Raw genomic sequence first — 27,169 nt, forward strand, 5'->3', positions numbered from 1 at the left:
TTGTTTTAATCACACACATTGTTCACGCGTCAATTCAAATCGATGCATCTTCGAAAGTATTTGTTTCCGTAGGAAAATAAAATATGCGTGATACCTATTTACCATATTTATCTATTTCTACGAATTTCCGATATTTCGGCACTGTTGCAAGCGCCATGATCACGGATGAACTGGAGTATATGCGGGTGGATGTTTATGAGCAGACAAATCGGTCTACCCTCTTTCTCGTTCGTTTTTTGCTGACACCGCTACCACTGTCACTTGTAACTCGATTTAATTCTCGACACACAAAACTCACTGTGTCCGCTCGCGAACTTTCTTCTTTCTTGGCACTTTTGACCACTAGATTCCAAGCTCTAGACAGTTGAAACCCATCCTCCCGGTTGAAGTTTTTGTACTTGGTTATCTCAATCGCTTCTCTTACCAGTCTAGGTATATAGTGGCTACCGTAAATAAATAAACATGGTAAATATCCCGTCTCAAGTTCTAATATTAGTGTTAGTGACCATGTCAGTTTATAAACTTATGAAAAATACGTGTGTAATGTTTTAAAATAATCTACAAGAAGGACGTTGAAATAAAAATTAGTCATCTACCCTATTGCAGAATAGTCTTGCTGCCGTGTAAAATTGAAAGTTGGTTCCGTTCAGTTTTTGAAAGTAGATCTCATCATAATCTTTAGTATAAGTGATATGTAAACGTCTTATTTTGATTAATACGTTCATTTAATTTGACAAATCGATGTACGAGTATGTAATGTGTTTCGAAATGTGTGTAATAAAAACTCAATTTAATATTTGTCTGTATTTAATTCTAATTCGCGAGATGTATTTATTAAAATGTCAATGTTTTATTAAAATAAAAATATATGTTGTAAACAGTACAAGAGTTAATACCTTAACAACGCCATCTACCTTCAGAAAATAACACTAATTTAGTTGACCTCCTAGCGGCGAGTAGCGGAACTATTTTTGTTCCGACGACCTAACTTTGTAGTGACGTCTTTTATTTTAATTTTTATCGTGAAATATTGATTTATATCAAATTAAATGTTTATTATTGTGATATTTTAATATGATTTTAATTTTAAGCCTAAATTATTTCTAGATATTTGTCTATAAACTAAATCTCTAAGTTTTACTAAGTTACCTTCTCAAGTGTTTTCTTATTGATTTTAATAGTTAAGCTAAAATAAACCTTACCACTTCACTAACAATTTATTAATATAACAGCCAAAAACTTGGCTAAACAGGTTGCTCCTATTGAGCAACATTCAAATATTGACATAGCTCAAAATAATTCTATTAGTGTTGACATTCCCCATAATTTAAATTAAAAAATAAGACAAGAGAGTCCACCTCTTGCAAATATAACAGTAATGTTATCAATCTGGTTCACCAAAATATTCAAGGTTTCTTGAGTAAGGAATTAGAAATAGAACTATTTTTAAATTGTAATAGTATTGATATTCTGTGCATTACTGAGCATTGGTTGAAATCTCATCAACTAATGTTCAACTTTGGTAATCATCAGATTGGTAGCTCGTTCAGCAGGGAGAACGCTATACATGGTGGTTCACTAATTTTACTAAACAACAAACTTAAATTTAAAGAACGCAAGGATATAGTTAGTTACTCTGTTGAACGTACTGTTGAAATAGCCTGTGTGGAATTAGAGCGGTTTATTGTTTTAAGTGTGTATAGACCACCTACTGGTTTGTATGACTGTTTTGAAACAGTATTAGATGAAGTACTAAATAAACTCAGTAGTTCAAATAAATTCATCATTACTTGTGGCGATTTTAATGTAAATTTGTTAGAAAATTCTAGTTTAAGTACAAAAATTGTAAGTTTATTTGCCTCATTTAACCTCACGAACCTGTTTCTGGAGCCCACTAGGATAACTCCTACTAGTGCCACTTGCCTAGATAATATTTATACTGACATTGTACCAACTAATAAACAAATAATATCATTGCTTGATTCAGATCATTGTGGACAATTAATTTCAATAACAAATAAAGTAAATAAAGTGTCGAAACCACATATTATTGTTAACCCAAAGACTGAAAGACGCATTGAAACTTTCAAATCTAAACTCACTGATAAAATACCTTTATTATTAAGGAATAAAAATTCTAATAACTTGTGTGATGAATTTTTTAACATTTACCATACCGAGTTTAAGTCCACCTTCACACCTAAAACCATACCAGCTCATGGCAATGCGTCTTTCAATCAATGGGCAACTACTGGCATCTATAAGAGTAGGAAACGCTTATATGAACTTTATAACGAGAGGACATATATTAATACAACTGAATTTAGTGAATATGTAAAGAAATATTCTAAATTATTTAAAAAAGTTTGCTCTATTGCAAAATCGTTATACTTAAGCTCTAAAATAAAAAACAGTGACAATGTAATTAAAGCGACCTGGAGTATTATTAACAGTGAAACAGGGAGGTCTAAAGAGAGGAGTAGTGAATTTAGTCTTAAAATTGATAATAATGTAATTAAATCGGATGCAGAAGTCGCAGCTGCATTTGAAAACTTCTTTTCGGACGTTCCTGTGTCCACTACTAAGTCTTTGAACTCATCTCCCACAGTTGCAGAATCTTTACTAAAAGAAAATGTTGCAGCTTGCAATTTAGGCTTCTCTTTCGAACACATAGATTATACAGATATTGTCAAAACGTTCCATACCTTGAACAAGAAAAAGACTGCAGATCTGTGGGGTAATTCAGTGTACATTACCGGCTCTGTAATAGATATTGTAGCACCCGTATTAGCTCTATTCTTTAATAACTGTGTCGATCGTGGTGTGTTTCCTGATCTCATGAAGAATAGTAAAATAACTCCGTTATTTAAATCGGGTAGTACTTCTGACCCCACTAACTTTAGAGTTATTCAGTGACTACCTACATTCAGTAAAATTTTTGAAAAAATTATCATGTGCAAAGATTCTTTACTAGAAATAAATTATTACATGGAAACCATCACAAGGGGTCGTTAACACTGATGCCATTCTTAATAACATTTACATGCTTGGGAGGACTCGGCCGACGCATTGGGTATTTTTTGTGACTTATCCAAGGCGTTCGATTGTGTCTCTCATGAAACACTGATCAGGAAGCTATCCCATTATGGAATACGGGGCAGCTCTCTGGATCTTCTTATTGCCATACTTGAGTGATAGGATTCAGAGAGTCGACATTAACCAAAGTTTCCTCCGGGTCTATTGTTAGGATGGGTGTTCCGCAGGGGTCAATTCTCGGCCCGTTTCATTTTCTTATTTATATTAATGATTTACCAGTTACCTTGTGAAGGATAACCATGGGAATACTGTTTGCTGATGATACATCTTTATTGTTTAAACTCAAACGTGGACAATAGTCACTAACATGTAAATAGTGCTCTCTCAAAAATAGTACGCTGGTTAGTGCCGATTTATTACTAATACAAAAACTAAATGCATTAAATTCACAACACCAAATGTTAGACATGTGAAAACCAGCGTGCTAATCAAGGGCGAGGACCTACCCTGTAGATTCAATTCTTTTTAGGTATAACTCTGGACGCTAAGCTACAGTGGGCTACCGTAGATAAGTTGTCGAAAAGGCTCAGCTCTGAAGCATATGCCGTTAAAAAAATTAGAAATTTAACCGATCTAATACAGCGCGATTAGTATACTTTAGTTATTTTCATATATCATACATATGCTTCCTCCTATGGGAAATGCTGCAATTCAGTCTAGTCTTTGTATGCAGAAAAGAGCCATTATCAATTTAAAGGTCCGAGGCACTCTCACTATTTAAAGAAATTAATATATTGACCTTCTCAATACATTATGTGTAGTGTATGCTAAAACATTAATTTATTCAAAAAGTATTTACATAATATAAACACTAGAAGTAAAAACAAATATATTGTTCCCACTACTGGCGCTTAAGAAAATAAGTGGTTCGTTCAGATGTTATTGCATACGCTTTTACAATAAAATTCCCAGCGATATTCAAAGTTTGAGCCTGAATAAATAAAAATGTAGCGAAAAACTGTTTAGTTCAGCTTTTTATAAAATTAAAGACTACTTAGGATAGGTAGGCTTGGGAATGCCGCTATAATGTCCACACAGTCATGTTGACATGTTTGTAACCAGTTACATTTTTATACAACTTGACATGATATACATTAATATCATTCCATATTGTTTTTAAAAAGTTAGTTTGAGGACCGTGCGAGAGTCTGCCTAGCCATTTCATTCTAGTTAATTATATTCTGAAAGTGTGAGCATTTGTGTGGCCTACAAATGTTCTTTTGGTTAGTATTGTTCGTCGGATCATTCAGCAAAGCCGTCAGCTGAGCTAATTGTAAACTGACACATGCGCTGAAATCTGAACAGGTCCGCTCAAACTGCTGTGGTTCTTCCTCAGAAGACCACTACAGAATAAACTTGCACGGTTCTCCGACATCTCTAATTATTAGTCTGGTAGAGACTATGACCCTGAGTTTGTTTCGGCATTTCTTCCAGAGAGTCAGATAGGAAATGCAGGCCTCATCTAGCTATTTGAAATATTGACGTTAAAAGTGTATTTTATAATGCTATTTACAGAAATATTCATTTATCATTTATCATATTTATCATTTAACAAAGTACAATTTCCCCCACAGTCGTTGATGCGGTCTATGTCGGTGGAGCAACGCTGGCAAGACCTGGCGTCTCTGCTGACCATCCCCCCTCCCCCTCCGCCGGACCAGTACCAGCACTACCACCACCACCACGCCCACCAGCATCCTCATCCACATAATATTGCGTGAGTATTATATTTTTTTCTATAATAAAAACTGTTTTTTATAAGCCGGTAAACGAGCAACCGATCACCTGGGTCCTTAGTCTGCTATTAAATTGTGTCATGGTCGATATCTGAGCAGTGCAAGAGGGAGAGCTATGTAGATTGTATAGCTCAATCCCTCTGTGCCCCTGCTAGGTAAGCAATATCGCCTATGCACGGTGTCCCGTTTCAATTCCTGATGGGTAGAGCAATCTTTATGTGGTTCACAAAATGTCTTTAAGTCTTTGACTGCCAATAGAAAACTGTTTAACGTCGGTCACCGGTGACCCCCGTGGCGTTTAAAGTGTTAATCTGGGTGTGATGTGTATATGAATTTGTGTGTGTTAACGCACCCACGACACAAAAGAAAAATGTACATCTCTGCCCATCTTAAACGAAATAAAAGCCATGAATATGCGATGACAAAAATATGGTACATTTTATTCTTATCCAGTGATCTACAAAGAAAATCTTATCAAAATCAGTACCCATCTGTTCATTGAGATTCAGATACGTATTACATATCACTAATATCCATACATACTATATTTCATGTTTGGCAGGCAGTGTACGCCCACGGAAACTGATCTTATCAAAATGGTCCAGGGTCTTTTATTGAGATCAAAGACGTACTTACATATGACTTACACTATATTTGTCAATTTCAGTGCCCACGGCGCCGCGGGCGGCTATGGCTCCAACTACCACACCGCTATACCTCCAGTACCTGAGAAACATCCTGAAGCCTATGGTAAGTTGAATTGCTTGAAAATAAAGATTTCAACAATATCTTTATTTATTTTTAGTTCTAATACAACTACTGAACACTGCTTCGTTGGTCGAATCTATTGGTCGCCACACAAGTGACGTCGGACAAGGGTTCGATTCCCGGGTCGGAAAAAGTATTATGGGCATTTTTCGGTTTAACTTGTGTTAAATTTCTCAGGGGTAGCACATAAGCCTGGAATTTGGATTTAAACATGATACTAATAACAATACAAAGTGATAAACTGACAGACACTATATTGTGGTAAATAGCGTTTGCATTCGTACATTTCTGGCAAACCTGATTGTTTTTACCAAATGAGGTACACCTCTGCTTACCCGTTCTGATATATTTATGTGTCTCAGGAGGCGCAGCGGCACCGTTGGACGGTGCTTACAAGGTGGAATCGAACCAGCACCCTCAACAACATGATCCACTCTACTATCAGGTAAATACCGTTTTTATTATCTGTATTTTATACTAGCTTCTAACTCGGCGGTTCATACGTTCCCGTCAGATAAAAGGTCACCTTAAAAATCAACTCATCGTTTACATTTTCTTATTCTCTAATAACATTTACAAACGATGTAAATCTAAATCGAAAACAGTCATTCTTTATTTCAACTGGGACGCGCCGGACTTCAAACGGTGTTTTAATGTTTGTAATCTACTGTATCTCCTGGTGAAACACAGGAGTTCACGGTTCTTAGTTGAAAGGTATGGCGGCCACTTGTAAAAAATACCTAATCTCTTGTTAGACCTTGTTAGACAGACAGACGTTTTAATATTATTATTTTTGCGTAACGGTTCAAAAGTGCCTTCCTAAATATTGGTCTAGAAATAAATTTTTTTGACTTTGACTTTAGCATGTATTATGGCACGTTATTTTACCTAAAATGTTTTCGTCACACAGAACGCGTCAGCCGAAATGGCTGGCCCCACCAACCAGGATGGGTTTCTCCAGTCTATCCTCAACGACGAGGACCTGCAGCTCATGGACATGGCTATGAACGAAGGTATGTACTTATCTATATACTGGAAGTAAGAACCGATGTCAATCCAAAATTTATTGTGAACATACTTGAAAAAGGCTTATGGAGTTCCTTGTCGTTCTTCTCCAGTAGGAACTACACTTTGGAACGTGCAAATAGAGTACGTCTAGAGGTCTTGAAGACCGATGACATTTTTATCTTTGACTGCCAATCGAAAACTGTTCAGCAGGGCCTCAGCTAACGCGGTCACCGGTCGACCATCAAATATTAAAGTGATTAATTTTTTACTTAATTAAAAAAAATGTCGTGCTACCCATTGCATTGTTTCGACCCACACGACAGCACTTCCATCCCCATCATATAGATGGTTGGCAGGCCACAACTGTACGCTTCTCACGAAACGTTCTGCCTCGCACAGCAAAACTGGTCGTCAGGGTTTTTATATCGCACAAAGACGCCACCATGTCACCGAGTTGTCAAACTGTATGGAATATCTGTAAAAAAACATAGTTCAATTTAAACATTTTGGAATGACATTGCTTCTTAATTTCACAATACGTGTGTAACATTTCTTCGAAACGCAACGAACATGTAGCGACATCTATTTGCCACACAATGAAGATATGTAGTTCCACCTGATGATGCACCGCATATTTAGAATGGCGCATGGTGCTAAAATAATTAAAAAATAAAGTTAAACTTCAGATGCCTCTAAATGTTTTGATACTACATAACTGACATAGTATAAAACAATATAGATCTTTGAAACTACGTGACGAATTTCTATGCGGTTTTTTTCATAGGTATAGCTATTCTAGAGGGCGTTGAGATAAAAATATGTATGTAAGGTGACATTTTGGCTACTGCGCATATTATAACATTCTTAGACACAATATAATACATACTATTTATTAAACTAATGACTCAAACCATACTTAAAACTGTCAAGAAGAATGAAAACTTAAAATTCATCAAAAATAATCTTTCATAAACATCTTTTACTAAGAAATAAATACTAAATACAAACACTTAAGACTAAACTCAAATATAAAGAAACGTCCTTTAATGAATTTTAATCCTTATCTCCTAAGTAAATACATTTAAAACTCGACCTTAAAGTTCTTGTGATAAGGTTGGGAGTCGTTGACACAGTTATCTGACTTTAAGGTTTATTTTTGCGTAAACGGGTAAATTACATTGTCATTCTTTTAGAAATATAGTAGATAGTTGTTTTAGAAATTTGTTTAAAAGTCATATTATTTGTAAACGAGCAGACGGATCACCTGATGGTAAACAATCACAGCCGCCCATGGACATACGAAACACTAGAGGCGTTACAAGTGCGTTACCGACCTTTTGGGGGTTAGGAATTTAAGGGTTGTTAGGAATCGGTGATTGGGAAGATTGGGAAAGAGGCTAATTGGGCCTCCGGTAACCTCACTCACACAACGAAACACAACGCGAGCGTTGTTGAGACAGCCCTGCAGTGCCGATAGCACTGGCGAGCCCACACTTAAACCAAGACTATCACAGTCTTGTAAACAGTATGAATTTTAATTGGTATGACAGTTTATCATAAAATAATATGGAAAATACACAGGTATGATGTTTCTATAACAATATAATACTATGGAAAATACAGCAATAATATAATATTATCCACAAACAACGAAGCAGTATTTAGTTTGTTAAATATGACTAGACATGATAAAACCGATAAATATCTATTTTAATACAAAATTATAATGACTAAACCAAATTATTATTATATGAATCACGCATAACAGTTTAATTTAATCGTAGTAGGTAGTATATAGTGATATCGGCAATTTACAGTCATACAGTATGAAGATCACTCATATGACTTAAATGAAACTACAAGTAGTACTCGTCCACAGAAACATAATACAACTAAATATTTCAACGAAAACCGAAAATTAAAAATTGAAATTTTCAAACAAAGTAAAATATACCTACTACTTAAAAATAAATCAAGTATTAAATTCTGTGTGAACAGCTCCATGTTCCTTGACCACAGAAGAGCTGTAATGTTGTAGGTTGTCTAGGATTGTTACGGACATGCGGCGCGGCTGTTATAATGCCGTATTTGTAAATTGTGTTTAAAAATTAGCTCAAAGAGAATAATGCACTTTTTGGCTTAACTACTGGGCATATTTCGGTCATTTTTAGTATTGTATATCGTCAAATAGTCGTATAGACACATAAAGAAATGTTTTAAAAACATCTTTATCAAGCCACATCATAAATAGATAATATACAACAAATTTCCTCAAAATACATAATATTTGAAAACCGGATTTTTCCAGTACAAACTTGCGAAAAACTAGTTCAAATATGCATTCAAATAATGAACACACAAATCTCTACCCTATCCCTATTAACAAAAGAGTTTACATTACATTGCCACCTATATATTACTTATTAAATAACAAATAACGCGAAATACATACTGAAATAGACTTTAAACTCTTATAAACAAAGTGTAAATTTAATCGTGATAGCTTTTAACACCTGTGTTGGACAAAAATAATGAATTATTTTTTTATCGTAACGTAGCAATAAGATATGATAGTTAATATGTATTATATATTGATATTATGTAGATATATATGAGATATATGTCATATACACGTGCGTTGGATCATGTAAAGGCCTTGTATGTACCTATTATATGTATACTAGTACCCGCCCCAGCTTCGCATGGGTACAATAGTGATATATTATGCATGTATTATACATGTAAACCTTTCTCTTGAATACTATCTATTAAAAAAACGGATCAAAATCCGTATGCGATACGTTTTAAAGATTTAAGCTGTACAAAGGGACCATAGGAATCAGAAGAAAGCGACTTTGTTTTAATACTATGTATTGCATGATAACTATATGCCTACAAATTTTAGAGAATTATTGGTAAAATAACAACCGAAACATCAACAGCCTGAAATTACCCTACTGCTTTGACCAAAACCTTCTCACACGGAGAAGGTTTGACGCATTAATCACCACGCTTGCTCAATGCGGGTTGGCGATTTCAAACTTATAATTAGAAATTATAAGCTCAGATTTCCTCACGATGTTTTCCTTCACCGTTTTCATTGGTGTCTACATAATCTTAGATAGTACATAGTACATATAACTCGGAAAGTGGCGTTAGTCACCATTGCCGTTGGTAGGTTTCGAAACCTCGCCTGAAAAGCGTGTGTGTTAAATCTCCGGGCCACCGTTTTTTTTAGGGATCCCATGAAACTTCTCCCGCCCCGGGCGAGTCGAGAGTGTCAGACTTCGAGAGTGTTTTACTGACTAAAAACCACCCCGTTCCTACTCCTGCTTTTCGAACCGGAGCGCCGGTAAATCCGCTAGCTAAACCACAGTTATCCCAATAGGGCTGATGCCTGATCCGGAGATGCGCTATACGCACTGGTTTGGTTCTGGTCGTCCGCAGACCCACAAATGTCCGGGTCACCATGAAGAGCATATCATCTAAATAATTATAGCGAAAAATCAGACATATTTTCTTCTCAGCCCATTACTAAATATATAACGCAAACGTCATAGTAACAACTAATTAATAAAAAATCATCGGAAACAACAACGAACGCGAGCAATTAATCACCTCTATCAATTGAACAAAATAATACGACAACTCTGACGTAATGATTTCTTAAAAAAAACGTTTAGTCACATCAATAGCTTCGCGCGCTGAACACGAAAATGGCGGCAGATATACACATTTATCAGCATTCTAAAATTAACCTATTTACTAAGTAAATAAGATACAATTTCTGTTTGTTCAACTACTCTTTATAATATCTTACAAATGAAGGAGATATCATTTGATAGTTTGTCTAGTGGCTGTATACGTGGTGCCTTTGCTTTCTAAATAGTGAAATTAAAAGTTCAAAACGTCAGTGGTGTGATTGTGTTCCTATACTCTTTATTACCAAAGATTTTTTGTGTTAAAATCGATTTGTGTTATTGAAGAATATTTCGTGATTAATTTAAATCGTTTTACAAAAGGATATTGACATAAGAATGTGTATATTTGAAAAGCATTGACGCAATTTATAAAACAAACATGGGAATCTACTCATACGTGTATCGTTTATTCGTGATGAAGTGTAATATTGTAAAGTGATTCAGAGAGTGATAAATATAATAAAAAAAAACTATAAGTAACAAACAATCGTATTTTCTAGAAACATTTTTTAATTTATCTTTTCAAGTGAGACAGAGAAAAGAAAAACTGTGAATAATAATTATAATCTGACATTTTTGACGTTTCGTTCTCGCGCCAATTTTCGAATTTGACAGTTTGATTTTTTCCAAGTGTTGCGACCAAGGAGTCCTAATGCCATTCTTCGCTAAACGCGCAGAAAGAGGTGGAAAGGCGCACAGTGAATGTAGTTTCTGCATGTGTAGATTCTGCATGGCTGCGCGTAGACAGAAGACTACTTGCGAAGCGTTGATCAAAGTGTCTACATCAGTGCTGAAAAGATATAACTTTTGCTTATTCTCATTCAAATACAGACTGTTTTTCGATCCTTGAAAGTTATCTAATGTTGGCATTAGATAAAACACAATGCTTCTTGTTTATTATAAGATAATGTGGGCTTAGTAATACCGTTACATTCGCGTCACGGGAAATTCCGTGACTGAAAAAATAAAATGGCGGATTTGTAATCAGCTTTTTGATGATTTGACGGAAATATATGCGAAGATATATTATTAAGTATATGTAGAAGTATATTTTATTAATACTGAAAGATAAATAATAAAGATTGCATAGATATTTTGCGATGAAAATGGATTTGACGGTTGCCAATTACACGGTTGCATTCGCGCAGCCATTTTATGCGGTCCCTCCATATTTGCGGACTGCATTAATATATCCGGATCCTCTGGAGTATTTTAACAGTTATTACAAATACTATGATGGTGAGATATGAATATCAATTATGATAATTATGTTTTTAATGAAAATTTTCCTTTACTCTGTATAATATGTCATAGCTGATAAGTTTGTTTGTCAAAATGCGCAAATCTCTAGAAGTAGCGCTACGATTCAGATAGCTATTTTTGCAAATGACGTTTTTTTATATAACAAAGGAAATAAACAAGACTGCAATGTTTGTTTTGGAGCTGCAAGAGCGACTGACGACCAAGTGGTCTCGGGTTCGATTCCCTTATCGGATAAGCCCAAATTGTATGTATTACACATTATGGTACTCCCTATTACATGAGACTTATAACAGACCACCATAAGTGTTATATTGCCTCACTTCCATCATTATCAGCCTGTCCACTGCTGGACATAGGCCTCTCCAATAAACTAAGTATGCAACGTCACGCCTTTTATCCCTGAAGGGGTAGGCAGAGATGCTCTTTACGGCACGTAATGCCGCTATACAATATTCACCCACTTATCATCATTTGTGTTATAAGACAATAGTAATAGGGGGTGAGAAGAAGTTAAACTAAGTATGCTAATAAATCCGAAGCTGCGGACTACCCAGCGGGTTTACCGGAGCTCCGGTTCGAAAAGCAGGAGTAGGAACGGGGTGGTTTTTAGTCAGTAAGAGACTGACACTCCTTCCCGCCTCGCCCAAGGCGGGAGAAGTAATTGGATGATTTTGCCACTCAAAAAAAAAAAAAAAATCAAAAAATGCTAATAAAAAATTAAAAAAGGCAATGTAACTATTAACACTTTATTTAAGTTTAAAATGCGCAAATGCGCTCACGAGATACGCTATTGTGACGCGAAAATTCTTACTTATAAGACGTTGCCTATTCAAAATTTGAGAGTAGACTAACAGAAATCTCACTCTGTATTCCCTTTTATATATTTCAAATTCTAGTTTGTCATTCTCCATTAAGTATTTCGGTTCTGATAACGAATGTGACTCAGCTAATTCTTAACACAATGACTTGTTATATTCTTGAAGGTAAAGTCCACATTTTTGATATCAAGTCATACGTATTGGTTTAGTTACTGGTACAAAGTCCATTTGTATATTTACTAGCTTACAGAAATCCGACATGAAACAATGCTTGCGTTGTGTGAGTGAGATTATCGGAGGCACAATTACCCCCCTTCCCAATCTTCTCAATCCCGGTTCCCCAACAACCCTTAAATTCCTAACCCGTTTACCTGGTGTTTCGGGTGTCCAAGGGCGGCCTATGTATCTACCACTTTTCCAAAATTCATCTCGATCCCTTTAGCGGATTTGATGTTATTGTGTAACAAACATACACACAAACTTTCGCATTTATAACATTTTCCTGTAAGATTACATTTACTCGGAATTAAAAAATATCCTATTTTGAGCGTATAATATAAGTTAAGGTGGGCCCATAAGCTAAACAGATTCCCGATAGCAATATCAAAAACATAACCCTCCTTCTGGCGCAGTCGGGTCAAAAACCACGCATTTTGCACATGACTTCCAAATCTTATCACAATTGTTTTTTAAAGACTGAAGTCCAAATTCTTGCACTCAATCTTTGAAGATGTACTTAGTACTTTAGACTATATAAAAAATACCTGTGTCATCATTACATATACATACAATACATGGTGGTCCGGGTTTAGCATACCCGCTTCTCATGCATGAGGGTGCGAATTCTAAACCTACCAACGACAAGTACCAATGTGACTTTTTCCGAGTTATATGTATTTTCTAAGATTGTTTAGACACCACTGACAAACGATGAAGGAAAACATCGTGAGGAAACCTGAGCTTATAATGTCAAATTTTATGTTTGGAATCGTCAACCCGCATTGAACAAGCCTAATGATTAATGCTCAAGCCTACTACGAGTGAGAAGAAGCCTTTGGTCTGCTTGTCAACAGATGGGGCTAGTAACCTCTTGTTCTTCGTCCAATAAGGAATAAGCTAGTGTCACCCTGTTTGACGTTCAAACCTATAAATGGGTCATATAAATCGGAAAACTTGAGTTTGAGCTTAATCACGCTTGCTCAATGCGGATTGTCGATTTCAAAAATATATTTAGAAATTATAAGCCCAGGCTTACACATGGGACTTTAACACAAAATGGTGAAAAGTGGGTGTACATTGCATACAGAATTACGTGCCGTAATGTGCACCTCTGCCTACGCTTCGGGAATAAAAAGGCGTGAAGTTTGTGTGTGTGATTTCTCACGATGTTTTCCTTCACCGTTTCTCAGTGGTTTCAGTCTTCGGGGATAAAGGAAGTAGGATTTTGCAACTCTGCCTACCTCTTAGCCTTCAAAACTGTGATATTATGAATAAATGAAAATACCTGATATCGAGATTAGATAATTTGGTAGCACAGTTTTCAGTGGTAGCACTTAGTCTGGAAATGTGCCCGGTATATGGCAATAGGCTCACTCCCTATTACATGGGACTTTTAACATAAATTGTGAAATGTGGGCGTACACAGTGGCATACGTGCCATAAGGTGCACCTCTGCCTACCCCTTCGGGGATTAAAGACGTGACGATGATATGATATATGAATATGTATGAAAATACCTGATATCGAGATTAGATAATAATATTAAATATGCTTTACTCACGATGATGTTGAAGGATTTGTCATTGCGAGTAGATTATCGTGTCACAGTACTAGTAGAAAGTCCGTGTTTTTTTAATAATCACTATTGTTTACATTTTTTTTGTCGAAATGTAGATCTTTTTGTTCGGATAAGTAAATTTTGGTGTTTTTTTTATGGGGGATAATCATACTATGACTTCTTCTCGTCTTTGGTAAGGCGAGAGGTTTGATTTTTGATTGATTAAAACCATCCCGTTTCTACTCCTGCTTTGAGTATGAGCCCCCGTAACCCGCTAGGTAGTCCGCATCTCCAAGTAATTTTGGTGTGGGTGCAAAGTTTAGAATGCTTGAAATGATGTATAATGACGTGATGTAGATTTTATAAAGCGATATGTTAATAAGTTAAAAATATTTGTCACTTCTTTGTACCCTTGTAACTGAAACGCATGCATGAAAAAACTGATGACTGTTATTGCAGTGAAATAAGTATGTAAGATTCGTAGCAATAAAAAACATAGCTAAGCTGATTTTGTTTCCACCATTACTGAGCTATGTGTACCAATAAATATGATTAAAAAATTGAGTGGAAGCCAAACGCATCCACAGTAACGTAGCATACCACATCACTGTAGGGCTACTCCGGTTCTCGAATGCGAAGTTTCGTTTAATCTTCGGTCGTAGGTTTTATTGATTTACTAATAGAATTACTATAACGTTTTATTTTTAATTTCAAATCTAAACTTATTTATTTATCTTCATTTCATTCGTTCACTTTGTTTTATTCACGAAAGTTCGCAATAAATGGAATTGTAATATAAGTTTTTAAACTGACATGGTCACTAACACTATTATTAGAACTTATGACGGGATATTTACCATGTTTATAATTAGTTAATCCGTGATCATGGCGCTTGCAACAGTGCCGAAATATCGGAAACTCATCGAAGTGAATAAACATGGTAAATATCCCGTCTTAAGTTCTAATAAAAATGGAATTGTAGTACGGAACTTCGTTTTTCGTTGAATTAAAGTAAGCCTCCTGGTTCTAATCATCCTTATAACCGGCATATTTACTACCTAACAATATTACGTGACATTTTGCCAAATTTGGCAGCTACAATAACAATGCAAAATAGCCAATCATCGTTCGTCGGCATTATTTTTTACGTAACGTTTAGATATTCCGTGATAATTTCAAGTGTATAGATAAGATAATAGTCTTATGTTGTGTTTCTCTTTGCGATCGGCCATTTTTCCCGCGTCATCGTGAGTATTTAAATTTGCTATTTTTTTCTTTTATTTCTTTTTTTTTATTATGTTATGTATGTTGTTTATAGATCTGTTTTTAGGTTTTTTTTAACAAGATAGGTGTTTAGTTTTCGCCTCTTGTGTTTTTAGTGTTTTTTTTTATTGATTTTTTTTACGAAATGGTGGACTTTTTCAACGATTTGCGGTTTGGTATGTATGATTGAGTTGGTGTTAGGTTCGATTCCCGCGTTGAGTTTATTTTGTAGAGGGTATTTGATTTTGAATTTGTCTGTTAATAGTAGGGTTTTGTTGGATTGTTTTCTTTTTAAAGGGACTTAGTCGAATCATAAGCATGACGTAGCTAGGTTCCGGGTTCGATTTCTGATTTCAATATCAAGCCGCATTGTCGTAACGTTAAGTTTTTTTTTTACTCTAAAACATGATTTATTTTATATTGTCTTCAAATGTCCAATATTGTTCTTTTTTATCATTTTCATTGTTTCAATTTCAATGAGTATATTTCATGCTAAAATTGCATCATATTAAAAAATATCTGAACTTATTGATTTGTGCGTAAAAGATCAGCCTATATGATGATGCAATTTCTTTTACATACTAAGTTTAAACTTATACATACTAACGCAAATTTGCGTAAGCTTCGTTTGTTGAGTGAGTGCGACTGGGCAAAGCATTGCTTTGTTCTTTTTGGCTTTTCAATAATTTTCAGTAGTAGCACGGAGTCTGGAATTGTGCCCAGTATATGGCAATAGGCTCACCGCCTATTACATAGGACTTATAACACAAAAGTTTGAAATCGCCAACCCGCATTGAGCAAGCGTGGTGATTAATGCTCAAACCTTCTCCGTGTGAGAAGAGGCCTTTGGTCAGTAGTGGCCACTTATAGGCTGTTGATGATGATGATTTCAAAAACCACTTTCATGTTTCTTTTTTTCTCATTTTAATTATTTATGTTTATTATTTTCTTAATCAGTGCAAATAAACTTCTTTTCTTTCTTTCTTCTTTTCTATTGACATTCATGGAAGGTGCCTTAGATAAAATTTCTGCATTGAATGACTCCTCTCATATGATTCATCAATCATATACATATAATCAGATTATGACTATAAACGTTGTACAAGATAAAATCGATCTTAATTCTACAGTGTTTAAGTTGAATTTAGGTTAGCACGCGTTCGTGTTGTGTCTTTTTTGTTCAAGGGAAATTCAACTCTGTTGTTATAGTTTTTAAGAACTACTATGGATCGTCTTGTGGTCGGAAATTGATATCTTCTTTAGAATTTTTTGAAAAACTGAAAAAATCCTAGTATTACTTTGCCCGATCTGGGAATTAAACCAGGAATAGTTTCGCTCGCGATATAATCATTAAGTTGCTCTAAGTACGACAGTAAAGTAAATACTGTTATATTAGTAAATAAAAAAATACGGTCAAGTTCACTACCATTTCATAACCATACGATATGAAATGTTTTTACACAGCAATTCCAACTCTATTTAAAAGAACAGTAGGTATAAAATCGCAACAACCTCTTATATAAATAGTTCAACGTCTTATGTACTTATCACACAATGACATAACAATTCTGAAATCTTCACATAGTAACAATAATTGAACGCATAGCTTAGTACCCGGTACTAAGCTATGTAAGCTTTCCACCGGGAAACGGATTCAGCTTAGCTATTTTTTTTTATATGGAAAGATGCATGCTATTGATGTTTGCTATGGATACGTGCTATGGATGTGTGCTATGGATAGCTTCCCTACTATCGATACATTGCATGTTCTACAAAGCATAGTATCAATGGAAACGGTCACATAGTTTCATAGCACATCTCTGGTGGAAAACCACCGTAACTCTAATATGAAGACAACAATATTCATATGTAAATACCACGAAAATTTCTCAGTAGTAGCACGGAGCCTGGAATTGTGTCCAGTTTATTGCAAGAAAAGCCCCTATTACATGGGACTTATAACACAATTGTGAAAAGTTAGTATACATTGTATATGTATAGCGGCCATACGTGCCATAATGTGCACCTCTGCCTACCCCTTCGAGGATAAAAAGCGTAACAATGTAAACACCAATTTTATGACACTTTGCACAGATACAAAAACATGACAATTACAACATAAAAAATGTCCAATGACACTCAAAACATGATACAACAAAATGATGAAGCTATTTTTTTCATTTCATTCATTATTCTGCTGATACGCGCTATCATTGGTGCGTCTTATCATGAATCTTTTAATGTAGGCGTGGTATACAGATAATAGTATATATATAAAATGCTTTGTAACATTCATATTAGTATTATTTTCATATTGAGAGTGTAACAAACGGGCTAAAGATCGCATTGACGACACGGCGTCTAGTCCGGTGGTTGCTCTCTCTACTCCTGTTTGGATTTTCAACCTTATTACCAACGGGTTAACTGTTATATTTGAGTACTATGTATCCTTTGTGTGATGGACCTGTGATGATGGGTGATCTATGGGCGTATTACCCTCCGGTGTTGAGCGCGCAATATAATACAGGCATGTTTTATTTTTTTCTTGTAAATTTTCTGTAATAAAAATATGTTGCTTCACCCTAGGATTTCCTCTTGTGTCGTGGGTGCGTTTACAAACATACAAGTTCACATACACTTAAGCCCGGAACAACAATTTGTGGATCATGCTACGTAGGGGAATCGATCATAATATGTTCAGCCGTTCTTGAGATTTGCGCTTAACAAACATACTTAGGGCGTGTTTTTTAGAAAATTGTCCTATATATTTTCTGTTTTGAACTTTAGGTTATTATTGATGTCAAATGTTCCTTCCATAAAAACTTTATCCTAACTACAACAGACACAACCACTAACTAACTATTTTACATATTATACAACAGCAGTCGTTGCGCGTTGAAGTCTTTTGTTCAGTACTAAAATTATGTATAAAAAAATTAATAAAATTGTCTGTTTGTTCCAGGAATGTACACGATGCGTATGCTGGACGGCGCTGGACCGCACCATGCTCCTCATCACACACACTCACATATGATGATAACAGGTTAGTTATTATGCACGATTGATCATGTTTGTAGCTTTCTGCTTCGATTCGTGCGTTCGCAAAAATGTGAATATGTGTGTGTGTATTGTATTTCTCTATCCTTGTCCTTTCCCTACCTAACTGACTGCAGTAGTTATAGTTGACTACAGTGTACAGTCATGAGTCAAACTGGCTTTTATGACTCCGATTCTTCATGATAAAATAACTCTACCAGTGGTTTCGTGGGATAAAAAGTAGTCTATATAATATTCCAGACTATAATCTACCCCAGTTCCAAATTTTATCCCGTTCCCTTCAGCCGATTTCACATGATCGAGTAACAACCATGCACACAAACTTTCGCATTAATAATTTTAAATAAGATACCGTTCTCTCAGATGAAAAATTAATTTATTATTTTGAGCGGTTAAAATATTTTTTTATGAAAAGTGGTATGACCATTTTTGATTAAACAATAGACAACCATGGTTACTTAAACTGTCTTTGTACTGCTTCCATATTTCATTGCCAGTTACCAGTATTCTAAATAACTAGGTTGATTAAATAGAAGTTATAAAACATTATTCTCTTGTTCCAGAGAGAGACTCCGCCTCGGACAGCGCCGTGTCGTCGATGGGATCCGAGCGTGTTCCGTCTCTGTCTGACGGAGAGTGGTGCGATGGAAGCGACTCTGCCCAGGAGTTCCACAGGTGAGCGAAACATTATTTTGTCTATACTTTAAAGGGCAGGGTGTAATGTACTAGAGCTGCGGACTACCTAGCGGGTTTACCAGGGCTCTGACTCGAAAAGCGGGTCATTTAATGGTTATGGTTACCTAACCTAATTCCTAGCAATTATTTTCGATGCAAAATCGTTACTAAATATTAGATTCAAGTAATTATTAAATGTCTCTGAGTACTGCAAAAATGCCTGAATACTCAAACGCTACTCAATTTTAAGACGCTCTCAAATGTAGTTGTGTCACTATCAATTCTTTATAAAATGACAGAGATAGCACGATATTTAAGTACAATCTAAAATTGAGTAGCGAGGTATTCCTCGAAGCGCAACTGTTTTGAAGCGCACCTCTCCAAGCGCACCTATTTTATTCCTCGAAGCGCACCCGTTAGTTGCGCTTCAAGGAACTATTAAAAATATTAATTTTTATTTCCTCGAAGCGCACCTATGTTTTATTTTCGACTAGAGAGGGGATGCTAACTGAAACTATCGATAATAAGATATCGATAATCTGATACACGTAGCGCTATCTATGAGCAAATAAGGTTAAACCTTTAAAAATAGTTTCTTGTCGATGTATGACATCGCAAAATGAAATGTTCCGCTTGAAACCGCCAATCAACGACTTTCATTAGTTATTTTATACAATATTCAAGAACTCTGTACTCGTCGACCGTAGATTGTTATTTTTTTTAATAATGATCCTTTACTTATACTTTCGGTTGAGGTCTTTGTTCACTCATTAGGATCATTACTAAATTAAAAACCTAAAAAACCCGACTGCGTTTCTTTATAATATAAAAATGCAGTCGGGACCCATTCTATATCTGAAAACTTAGTGAGGGCACATACTGCTGGCTTTCTAGAATGGGTCCCGACAGCTTCAGTTTTACAATGACTTTCTTGTTTTAGGATTTTTTCATTTTCATATTATAAAGAAACGCAGTCGGGTTTTTTAGTTTTTTAAATTACCTTTTTTATTTTATTTTCTTTTTGTTTTATTTTTTTTTTATTTTGATATATCTAGTGTCACTCTCACAGTAATACAAATCAAACGACTCCTAACAAGCTGAAATCCATCGAGTCATTCAGGCTATAAAGTGAACATTATTCGAATTTGGCGCCAAAAATCCGCCACTTTGTATTTTTTTTTTTGTATTTGGATATATCTAGTGTCACTTTCACAGTAAATACGAATCAAACGACTCCTATCAAGCTGAAATCCATCGAGTCGTTCAGGCTAGAGAGTGAGCAATATTCGAATTTGGCGCTAAAAATCCACCATTTTGTTTTTTTTATTATTTTGAAATATCCAGTGTCACTCTCACAGTAAATACAAATCTAAACAGACCTCTTAGGCCAAAATCCATCAAGCCGTTTAGGCTGCAGAGCGTGCCAAACAATTATACATACATACATACTCTTGAAAAACATAACCCTCCTTCTGGCGCTGTCGGGTAAAAAAATTACAATCTACGGTCGACGAGTACAGAGTTCTTGAATATTGTATAAAATAACTAATAAAAGTCGTTGATTGGCGGTTTCAAGCGGAACATTTCATTTTGCGATGTCATACATCGACAAGAAACTATTTTTAAAGGTTTAACCTTATTTGCTCATAGATAGCGCTACGTGTATCAGATTATCGATATCTTATTATCGATAGTTTCAGTTAGTATCCCCTCTCTAGTCGAAAATAAAACATAGGTGCGCTTCGAGGAAATAAAAATTAATATTTTTAATAATTCCTTGAAGCGCAACTAACGGGTGCGCTTCGAGGAATAAAATAGGTGCGCTTGGAGAGGTGCGCTTCAAAACAGTTGCGCTTCGAGGAATACCTCTGAGTAGCGTTTGAGTATTCGGGCGTTAGACTTGTGGCGACACATGACAAGTGACACGTAGACGATCGATGAACAAATCAACGGATGACGTCATAAACTATACATCGCACATGTGAAGTGTACATGGGAATAAACATGGATAGAAAATCCCAACGACCAACTGTCAATGTGTCACAGTGCACTATCACATTATTGCATCTCCTCTTTATACTACCATACATAATGCAATTAATTCATATAAAACATAGATAGATCTCAAAAAAAAAATCAAATACTTACAACAACAAAACATAAAAGTGTATTATCATTCATATTACAAACTACTATTACTACCTACAACTTGGGATATCCCGAAACTTATCATACAATATTATCTCGAATATGAACGTGATGACTCGATCATTTTCGAGGTCGACCGTTATCGGAAAGGAAACTGTTGAAAAAAAAACGTATTAAATTACAAACTACTATTACTACCGTTATCGGAGGGGTGTGGGGGGGGGACTGTAAAAAAAAAAGTGTCGACTCATTAGTATCATCTTTGATATGACTGTGTGTTAGTTTAAAAATTATCTTTTATAAGATATAAGATAATAAATAGTGTTTGTAGATGACTTTTAAATATGATTTTTTTTCTGTTTTGTCATCTAGTTCAAAATTCCGACCGTACGATAATACGTTTGGACGGGATCGGTCTGCTCCACATCAGCCCCAGAAGAAACACCATATGTTCGGCAAGAGGTGCTTCCAGGTAAGAATTAGTGATAAATTTTAGAGTGGGAGAGTCATGCTTCGGCTCGACCGGAGTGATACCATGGCCAAGCAGAAAACTGACGTGAAATAATCCTTGCGTTGTGTGAGTGAGGTTACCGGAGGCCCAATTACCAATTCCCAAAGGCGATTGCTTACCATCAGGTGAACCGTTTGCACGTTTACCGGCTTATGCCGCCGCCTCTGGACACTCGAAACACCAGATGCGTTACAAGTGCTTTGCCAGCCTTTTTGGAATTCAAGGGTTGGTTCGGATACGGGGATTGGGAAGAAGGGTAAATGGGCCTCCGGTAACCTCACTCAAACAACGCAAGCGTTTGTTCCACGTCGGTTTTCTGCGCGGCCGTGGTATCACTCCGGTCGAGCCGGCCCAGCAGTGCCCGATCCGTGCAATAAGCTATGCATAACCAATATAAACTGACCTCTAAATATACAGAACGATCATATAAAGCGAGACCATGATAAACTGGTTGTATATAACTCTATATGTTGCCTTATATACGTAATATGACCGTCATTATTTACATTATAACTTTTCCACAATTTACTTTACATACATAGATAATGTGTTATCTCTTTGATAAATATGAAAATCCTTTAAAATTATTTGGTCGTGTGCAATTCCGGAACATTAATTTACTTTTTGTTTTATTTAAATACCTATTTAATATTTATTAGTACTGGTTTATAGTGACGGTAGTTAGATTGAAGTTATGGGTTCGATTCCCGGGTCGGGTAAATTGCTTTCTGACTTATTCAGTAGTGTGGAGTTCGTTTTTAAACTTATTGCCGTATTCTAGTAATGATTACTCATTTAATAGTTACTTTACCTAGTCCATAGCAATTGTTTTCTATGCAAAATCATTACGAAGGAATAGTTTAAACATCTATATTAACACATTGAACGCCGTAGCGGTCACCGGTGACCGACGTTAGCGGAAGATTTGCCTTCAACAGTTTTCTATTGGCAGTCAAAGACTTAATTTCTCTTTCTCCTGCAGGAGCAACCAGCTCCGACCCTGGATCCAGTCGGTAGACCTGGAGTTGTGAAGTACGAGTGCCCAGAGCAGACTTATCACCATGAGAACATGCATATGCATAATGGTAAGTTGTCAGGATATTTTTTTTGGGTGTCGTATTGCGTGTTGCTGACGAGCGGCAGATAAAGAAACTTGAGTCCGTAGCAGCGATTCGTACCGCCGGTTTGCGTTTGGAAAAGCCAAAAGGTCGTAGGCCGCGTATCCTTGTCAAGGACATCCCGGGTTCTATGGAGGACGCCGCGTTTTTGACCTCACTGTATCGTCAAAATATTAGTGGGGAAATCGAAGTAAAGGAGCAAGATTTTATTAAATCTTGTAAAATTACCCGCCGGCGTACTTTGCAAAACGGTCGTAAGTGGGTTGGCATTGAACTAGACGCTAATATACGTAAACATCTTGTTACGACAAAAGATAAACTTTTTATAGATTGGGCAACTTGCCGATTCATAGACGATGTAGAATTAGTTAAATGCCACTTGTGTCAGCAGTTCGGCCACGTTAGGAAACATTGCACGGTTAAAACACCCACCTGCGGTAATTGTGCTGAGGCGCATGAATCACACGACTGCCCTCATATAAATAATAAAAATTTTATTCCAACATGCGTGGCGTGCAAACGTTTCAAAAAACCTCACGACCACCGTTGTGGTTCGCCCGAGTGTGGCACCTACAAAGCTAAACTCGAACAACTCATATTAAACACCACCTATTAAATAATAATATCGACGCTGGAAAGGCAAAATGTATTAACCGCCATTATGTGAATTGTTCAGTAGAGCGATTTGAAGTTTCAAATTTTGCAAAAAAAATCATAACTAATTAATTACTGGAGCTTTTTCATTGAAACTCAAAATAGTTATTACGAATAACGTTTACTATGAAATGTAATAATAGAAAATAATGTAAGTGTCTTCGTGTCCAAGATTTTGGAGTTAATACAATGCAGGCCATAATCTTGGTTAGGTAAAATTGACTTAAGTCAGTTGATCGTACTCACCGTGTCCAGGTAAAACATGTTTTAACGAACAAAAAGCTGCATAAATGAGCTAGATAAAATGTGTTATATTCTGTACAGCATACTAACACGTCTAAGTAAAATGTTTTATCAGGCCCGGTCAAGTCAGACCATGAAAACTAAAATGTCTTATCTTGCATTAAGCTAAAGTTTTCGCTGGGCTTTAAGTATTATCTCACAATATTAATGAATTATGGAAGTTACGGGTAAAACTAAATAACGCAAAAAAAATTTTTAAAAGGACTTTTCATCGCAAAATGAAGAACAAATATAAACCTGATATAAAACTTCTGAGATCAATCAGTCTTAAAAAAAACCGGCCAAGTGCGAGTCAGACTCGCCCATGAGGGGTTCCGTAGCAGCAAGTAGATGGCATAATATAAAAGTTATAAAATAACTTCGTTATACATAGTGTTTGTATGAACGACAAAGTTGTATTTGCGTTTTTTGAAAATGCACTTTTTTATTACGTTTGATGGGTCGACGTTTAGCCGCTATCTTGCCTGGTGGTAAGTGATGACGCGGCCTACGATGGAGCACGTCTGCCCATAACCAACCTATTCACTCGGGCCTTGAAAACACCCAGGTTATACCCATCAGGAAACACAGACTCCGGCAAAGAATCCCACTCTCTAACAGTTCGCACATGGAAGCTTGGAGTTCTAGCGCTTTGATCTGGCATTTAGCCGAGCCGTCCCAAAGGTGAGAACAGTACTCCATACATGACCGAACCTGCGCTTGGTACAGGCTCAGCAGTTGTTTCGGTGTGAAGTACCGTCTCACCCACCAGAGGATACCCAACTTTCTACCAGCCAGATGCGCCTTCAACTCTATATAAGAGCCGAAGTTTAGTGTAAGCGATAAAGTTACGCCCAGAAGTTCAAGATGATCCGATCCGCACGCACGGGTCTGGTTCTGGTCGGGCGGCGAGCTACCCTTGCTCGCCGTCCGCAGACCCGCACTTACGGTGGCCGGAGATCGTCCCGCGATCCCCGACGCCGATCGCCGACGGCTGGGTCCCAGCCGTCGCGTGAGACACTCCGGGCTGGACGGGAGGAGGTTTGTTCTCTCACGCGGCTCGCCTTCTCCGTAGCTAGCATGACTGCTTCGCAAAAGGTGGAGACGGCATCCCAGTCCCCCTCGCTCCACACCATGGCCTGAACCAGTGACGGGCGCGAGAGGTCACCGTCGCCGACCACATCCCTGAGGACTTGGCGGTGCTCAGCCCATACAGGACACACCGCCACCGTTCACGGACGAGTTCTATTAATATTATTTCTGAAAAAGTAATAATGATATCTCGTTCAAACCAATTTTCTTTGAAAGTTTCAAATGAAATTTACAGCATATATTTTTTTTTTTAGTTTTGTCTCTCCATATTTTAAATGTTAGAGAGGGGGACACTCATTTTTCTACTTTGGAAACGTCTATCTTTCAAACAATTGATTTTAACGAAAAATGGTTTTAGGAACCTTAATGTCTTTTTTTTAAAGTATTATCGATAGACACCCATCACGAATAGGTTAAAACTTTTTGAATCAGTTCCATGTATGGGGTGCCCCTTTTAATTTATTAATTGTTATTACCCGACTGCGCCAGAAGGAGGCTGCTTAAATTTTTCTTGTATTCTTGTTTTAGGGTTTTTTTTTTTCATTTTCATGGTATAAAGAAACGCAGTCGGGTTTTTTAGTTTTTTAAATTACTTATTTTTTCGAAATCCAAATAGCGGTTACCAGAATACATCAACCTACAAAGTTTCAACTATGTAGGCCCAACAGTTTTGCCATTTTGGTACGGAACATGGAAAGGCAATACTTTTAAGTATACCTAGTAGAGATCAGATATCACAAGTTAATAGGTACACTTGTACTTAGACTTATACTAATCAAATACAAAATGAAAAACAATCAGACTTTGGAAACATATTCAAGACATAGATAACATGAAACTTCATCAACATCTTTTGTATCAGTATTAATCTTATAAGTGTAAAATATAATCTCACTTAATCTTATATTGAAATAATGACTGCCTCCTTGGCCGAGTGGTTGCAAGTGCGATTACTGGGCAAGGGCAATACCCGGGTTGGGCGAATTATTGCTGGGCTTTTTTCGGTTTTTCGAAAATTTCTCAGTAATAGCATGGAATCTAGAAATGTGTCCGATGTATGGCAATAGGCTCACCTATTACATGGGACTTACAACATAAATTGTAAAAAGTGGGTGTACATTATACAGTGGCGTTACGTGGCATAATGTGCACCGCTGCCTATCCCTTCGGGGATAAAGAGCGTGACGATATAATAATAAAAAATAATCACATTTTGGAAAATTAAAAATCTTCTTCTATATCAACATCTTCTATATCAGTATCTGGTAAATTCTTTTTGGCATTACACGTTTGCAAACTAAGGTACTCCTCATATTTAAGAACAGTGTATTGCGACAGCGAGCGTGAACTCCCTCGTCGACAGCGCATGGGTGACTGAAGCGCCCGCGCAGCGCTCTCGGCCCTGATTAACAGCCGCGGTCTCGGTGAATGACAGTCTTGAACTACCGTCTAACCACCATAGTTTGGTATTTATCAATCTTTTTTGGGAGGGTTAACTCACAAATGCAATTAATTTTACATTAGGTAAATTAATTTAAGTGCTACAAACACATTAGAATAGCTTCAGGTAAAATTGTATTATCAACCATTTTAGTAATAAAATGTTTTGGATAAAATTGTTTTAACGTCCAAATAATTGTAACATGCAGAAAAGTAAAATGTTTTAAACGCAAAAAACATATATTTTATTTACAAGTAAATTGACTTATGTTTAGATTTTATAATAATTGCCAATCTGTAAAATGTTTTATTGCGTTACTTTTTAGAAAAATGGAAAGGTAAAGAGATTTAAAACCAATTTAGTTGTAAACTTAAGCAGGTATAAATGACTTATCAATAGTTTGTTACTATCATGTACGCTTTATGAGCCAAAGTAAAAAAATGAATGGATTTAAAACATAAAAATATACGAAAAAGTCTAAAATCACCGGTGTATTAACCGCCATCAAAGTGCTCAAATTAAGGCGAGACATAGACCATTCGAAAGAGAAAAATCAGGCGATTCCAACGGTATATATAACTCATTTTCGACCAAAGTGGCGCTTAATACATTTTGCCTTTCCAGCGTCGATATGGATAGGTTGACTATAGGGCAACTAAATCTACATAACGACAGGGTTGCGACGTCCGAGTTAGACAAACTAATAGTCGACTATCAGCTTGACATTGTACTTGTTCAAGAACAGTATCAAAATGCCCACT

The 27,169-nt window shown here is 36.3% G+C and overlaps 1 protein-coding gene and 1 long non-coding RNA gene across 10 annotated transcripts in view; one reads left to right on the forward strand and one right to left on the reverse strand.

Annotated features, from left to right (window-relative positions):
• LOC118281287 (segmentation protein cap'n'collar) overlaps positions 1-27,169 on the forward strand; it is a 166,144-nt gene that overhangs the window by 129,928 nt on the left and 9,047 nt on the right. For all 9 annotated transcript variants that reach the window (XM_050701040.1, XM_050701039.1, XM_050701038.1 and 6 more), the window contains 8 exons: positions 4,671-4,813; positions 5,500-5,582; positions 5,963-6,045; positions 6,511-6,613; positions 18,393-18,473; positions 19,051-19,162; positions 21,683-21,782; positions 22,804-22,906. In XM_050701040.1, coding sequence (XP_050556997.1) covers positions 4,671-4,813; positions 5,500-5,582; positions 5,963-6,045; positions 6,511-6,613; positions 18,393-18,473; positions 19,051-19,162; positions 21,683-21,782; positions 22,804-22,906 — 808 coding nt within the window. The remainder of the gene's footprint in view (positions 1-4,670; positions 4,814-5,499; positions 5,583-5,962; positions 6,046-6,510; positions 6,614-18,392; positions 18,474-19,050; positions 19,163-21,682; positions 21,783-22,803; positions 22,907-27,169) is intronic.
• On the reverse strand, positions 10,446-12,782 carry LOC118281288 (uncharacterized). The gene is made up of 2 exons (XR_004784208.2): positions 12,384-12,782; positions 10,446-11,099 (listed from the first exon to the last, which is right to left on the reverse strand). It is a non-coding gene; the product is annotated as an uncharacterized LOC118281288 (long non-coding RNA).

This window comes from Spodoptera frugiperda, chromosome 19 (genome assembly GCF_023101765.2).
Source record: "Spodoptera frugiperda isolate SF20-4 chromosome 19, AGI-APGP_CSIRO_Sfru_2.0, whole genome shotgun sequence".
NCBI classification, from domain to species: domain Eukaryota; kingdom Metazoa; phylum Arthropoda; class Insecta; order Lepidoptera; family Noctuidae; genus Spodoptera; species Spodoptera frugiperda.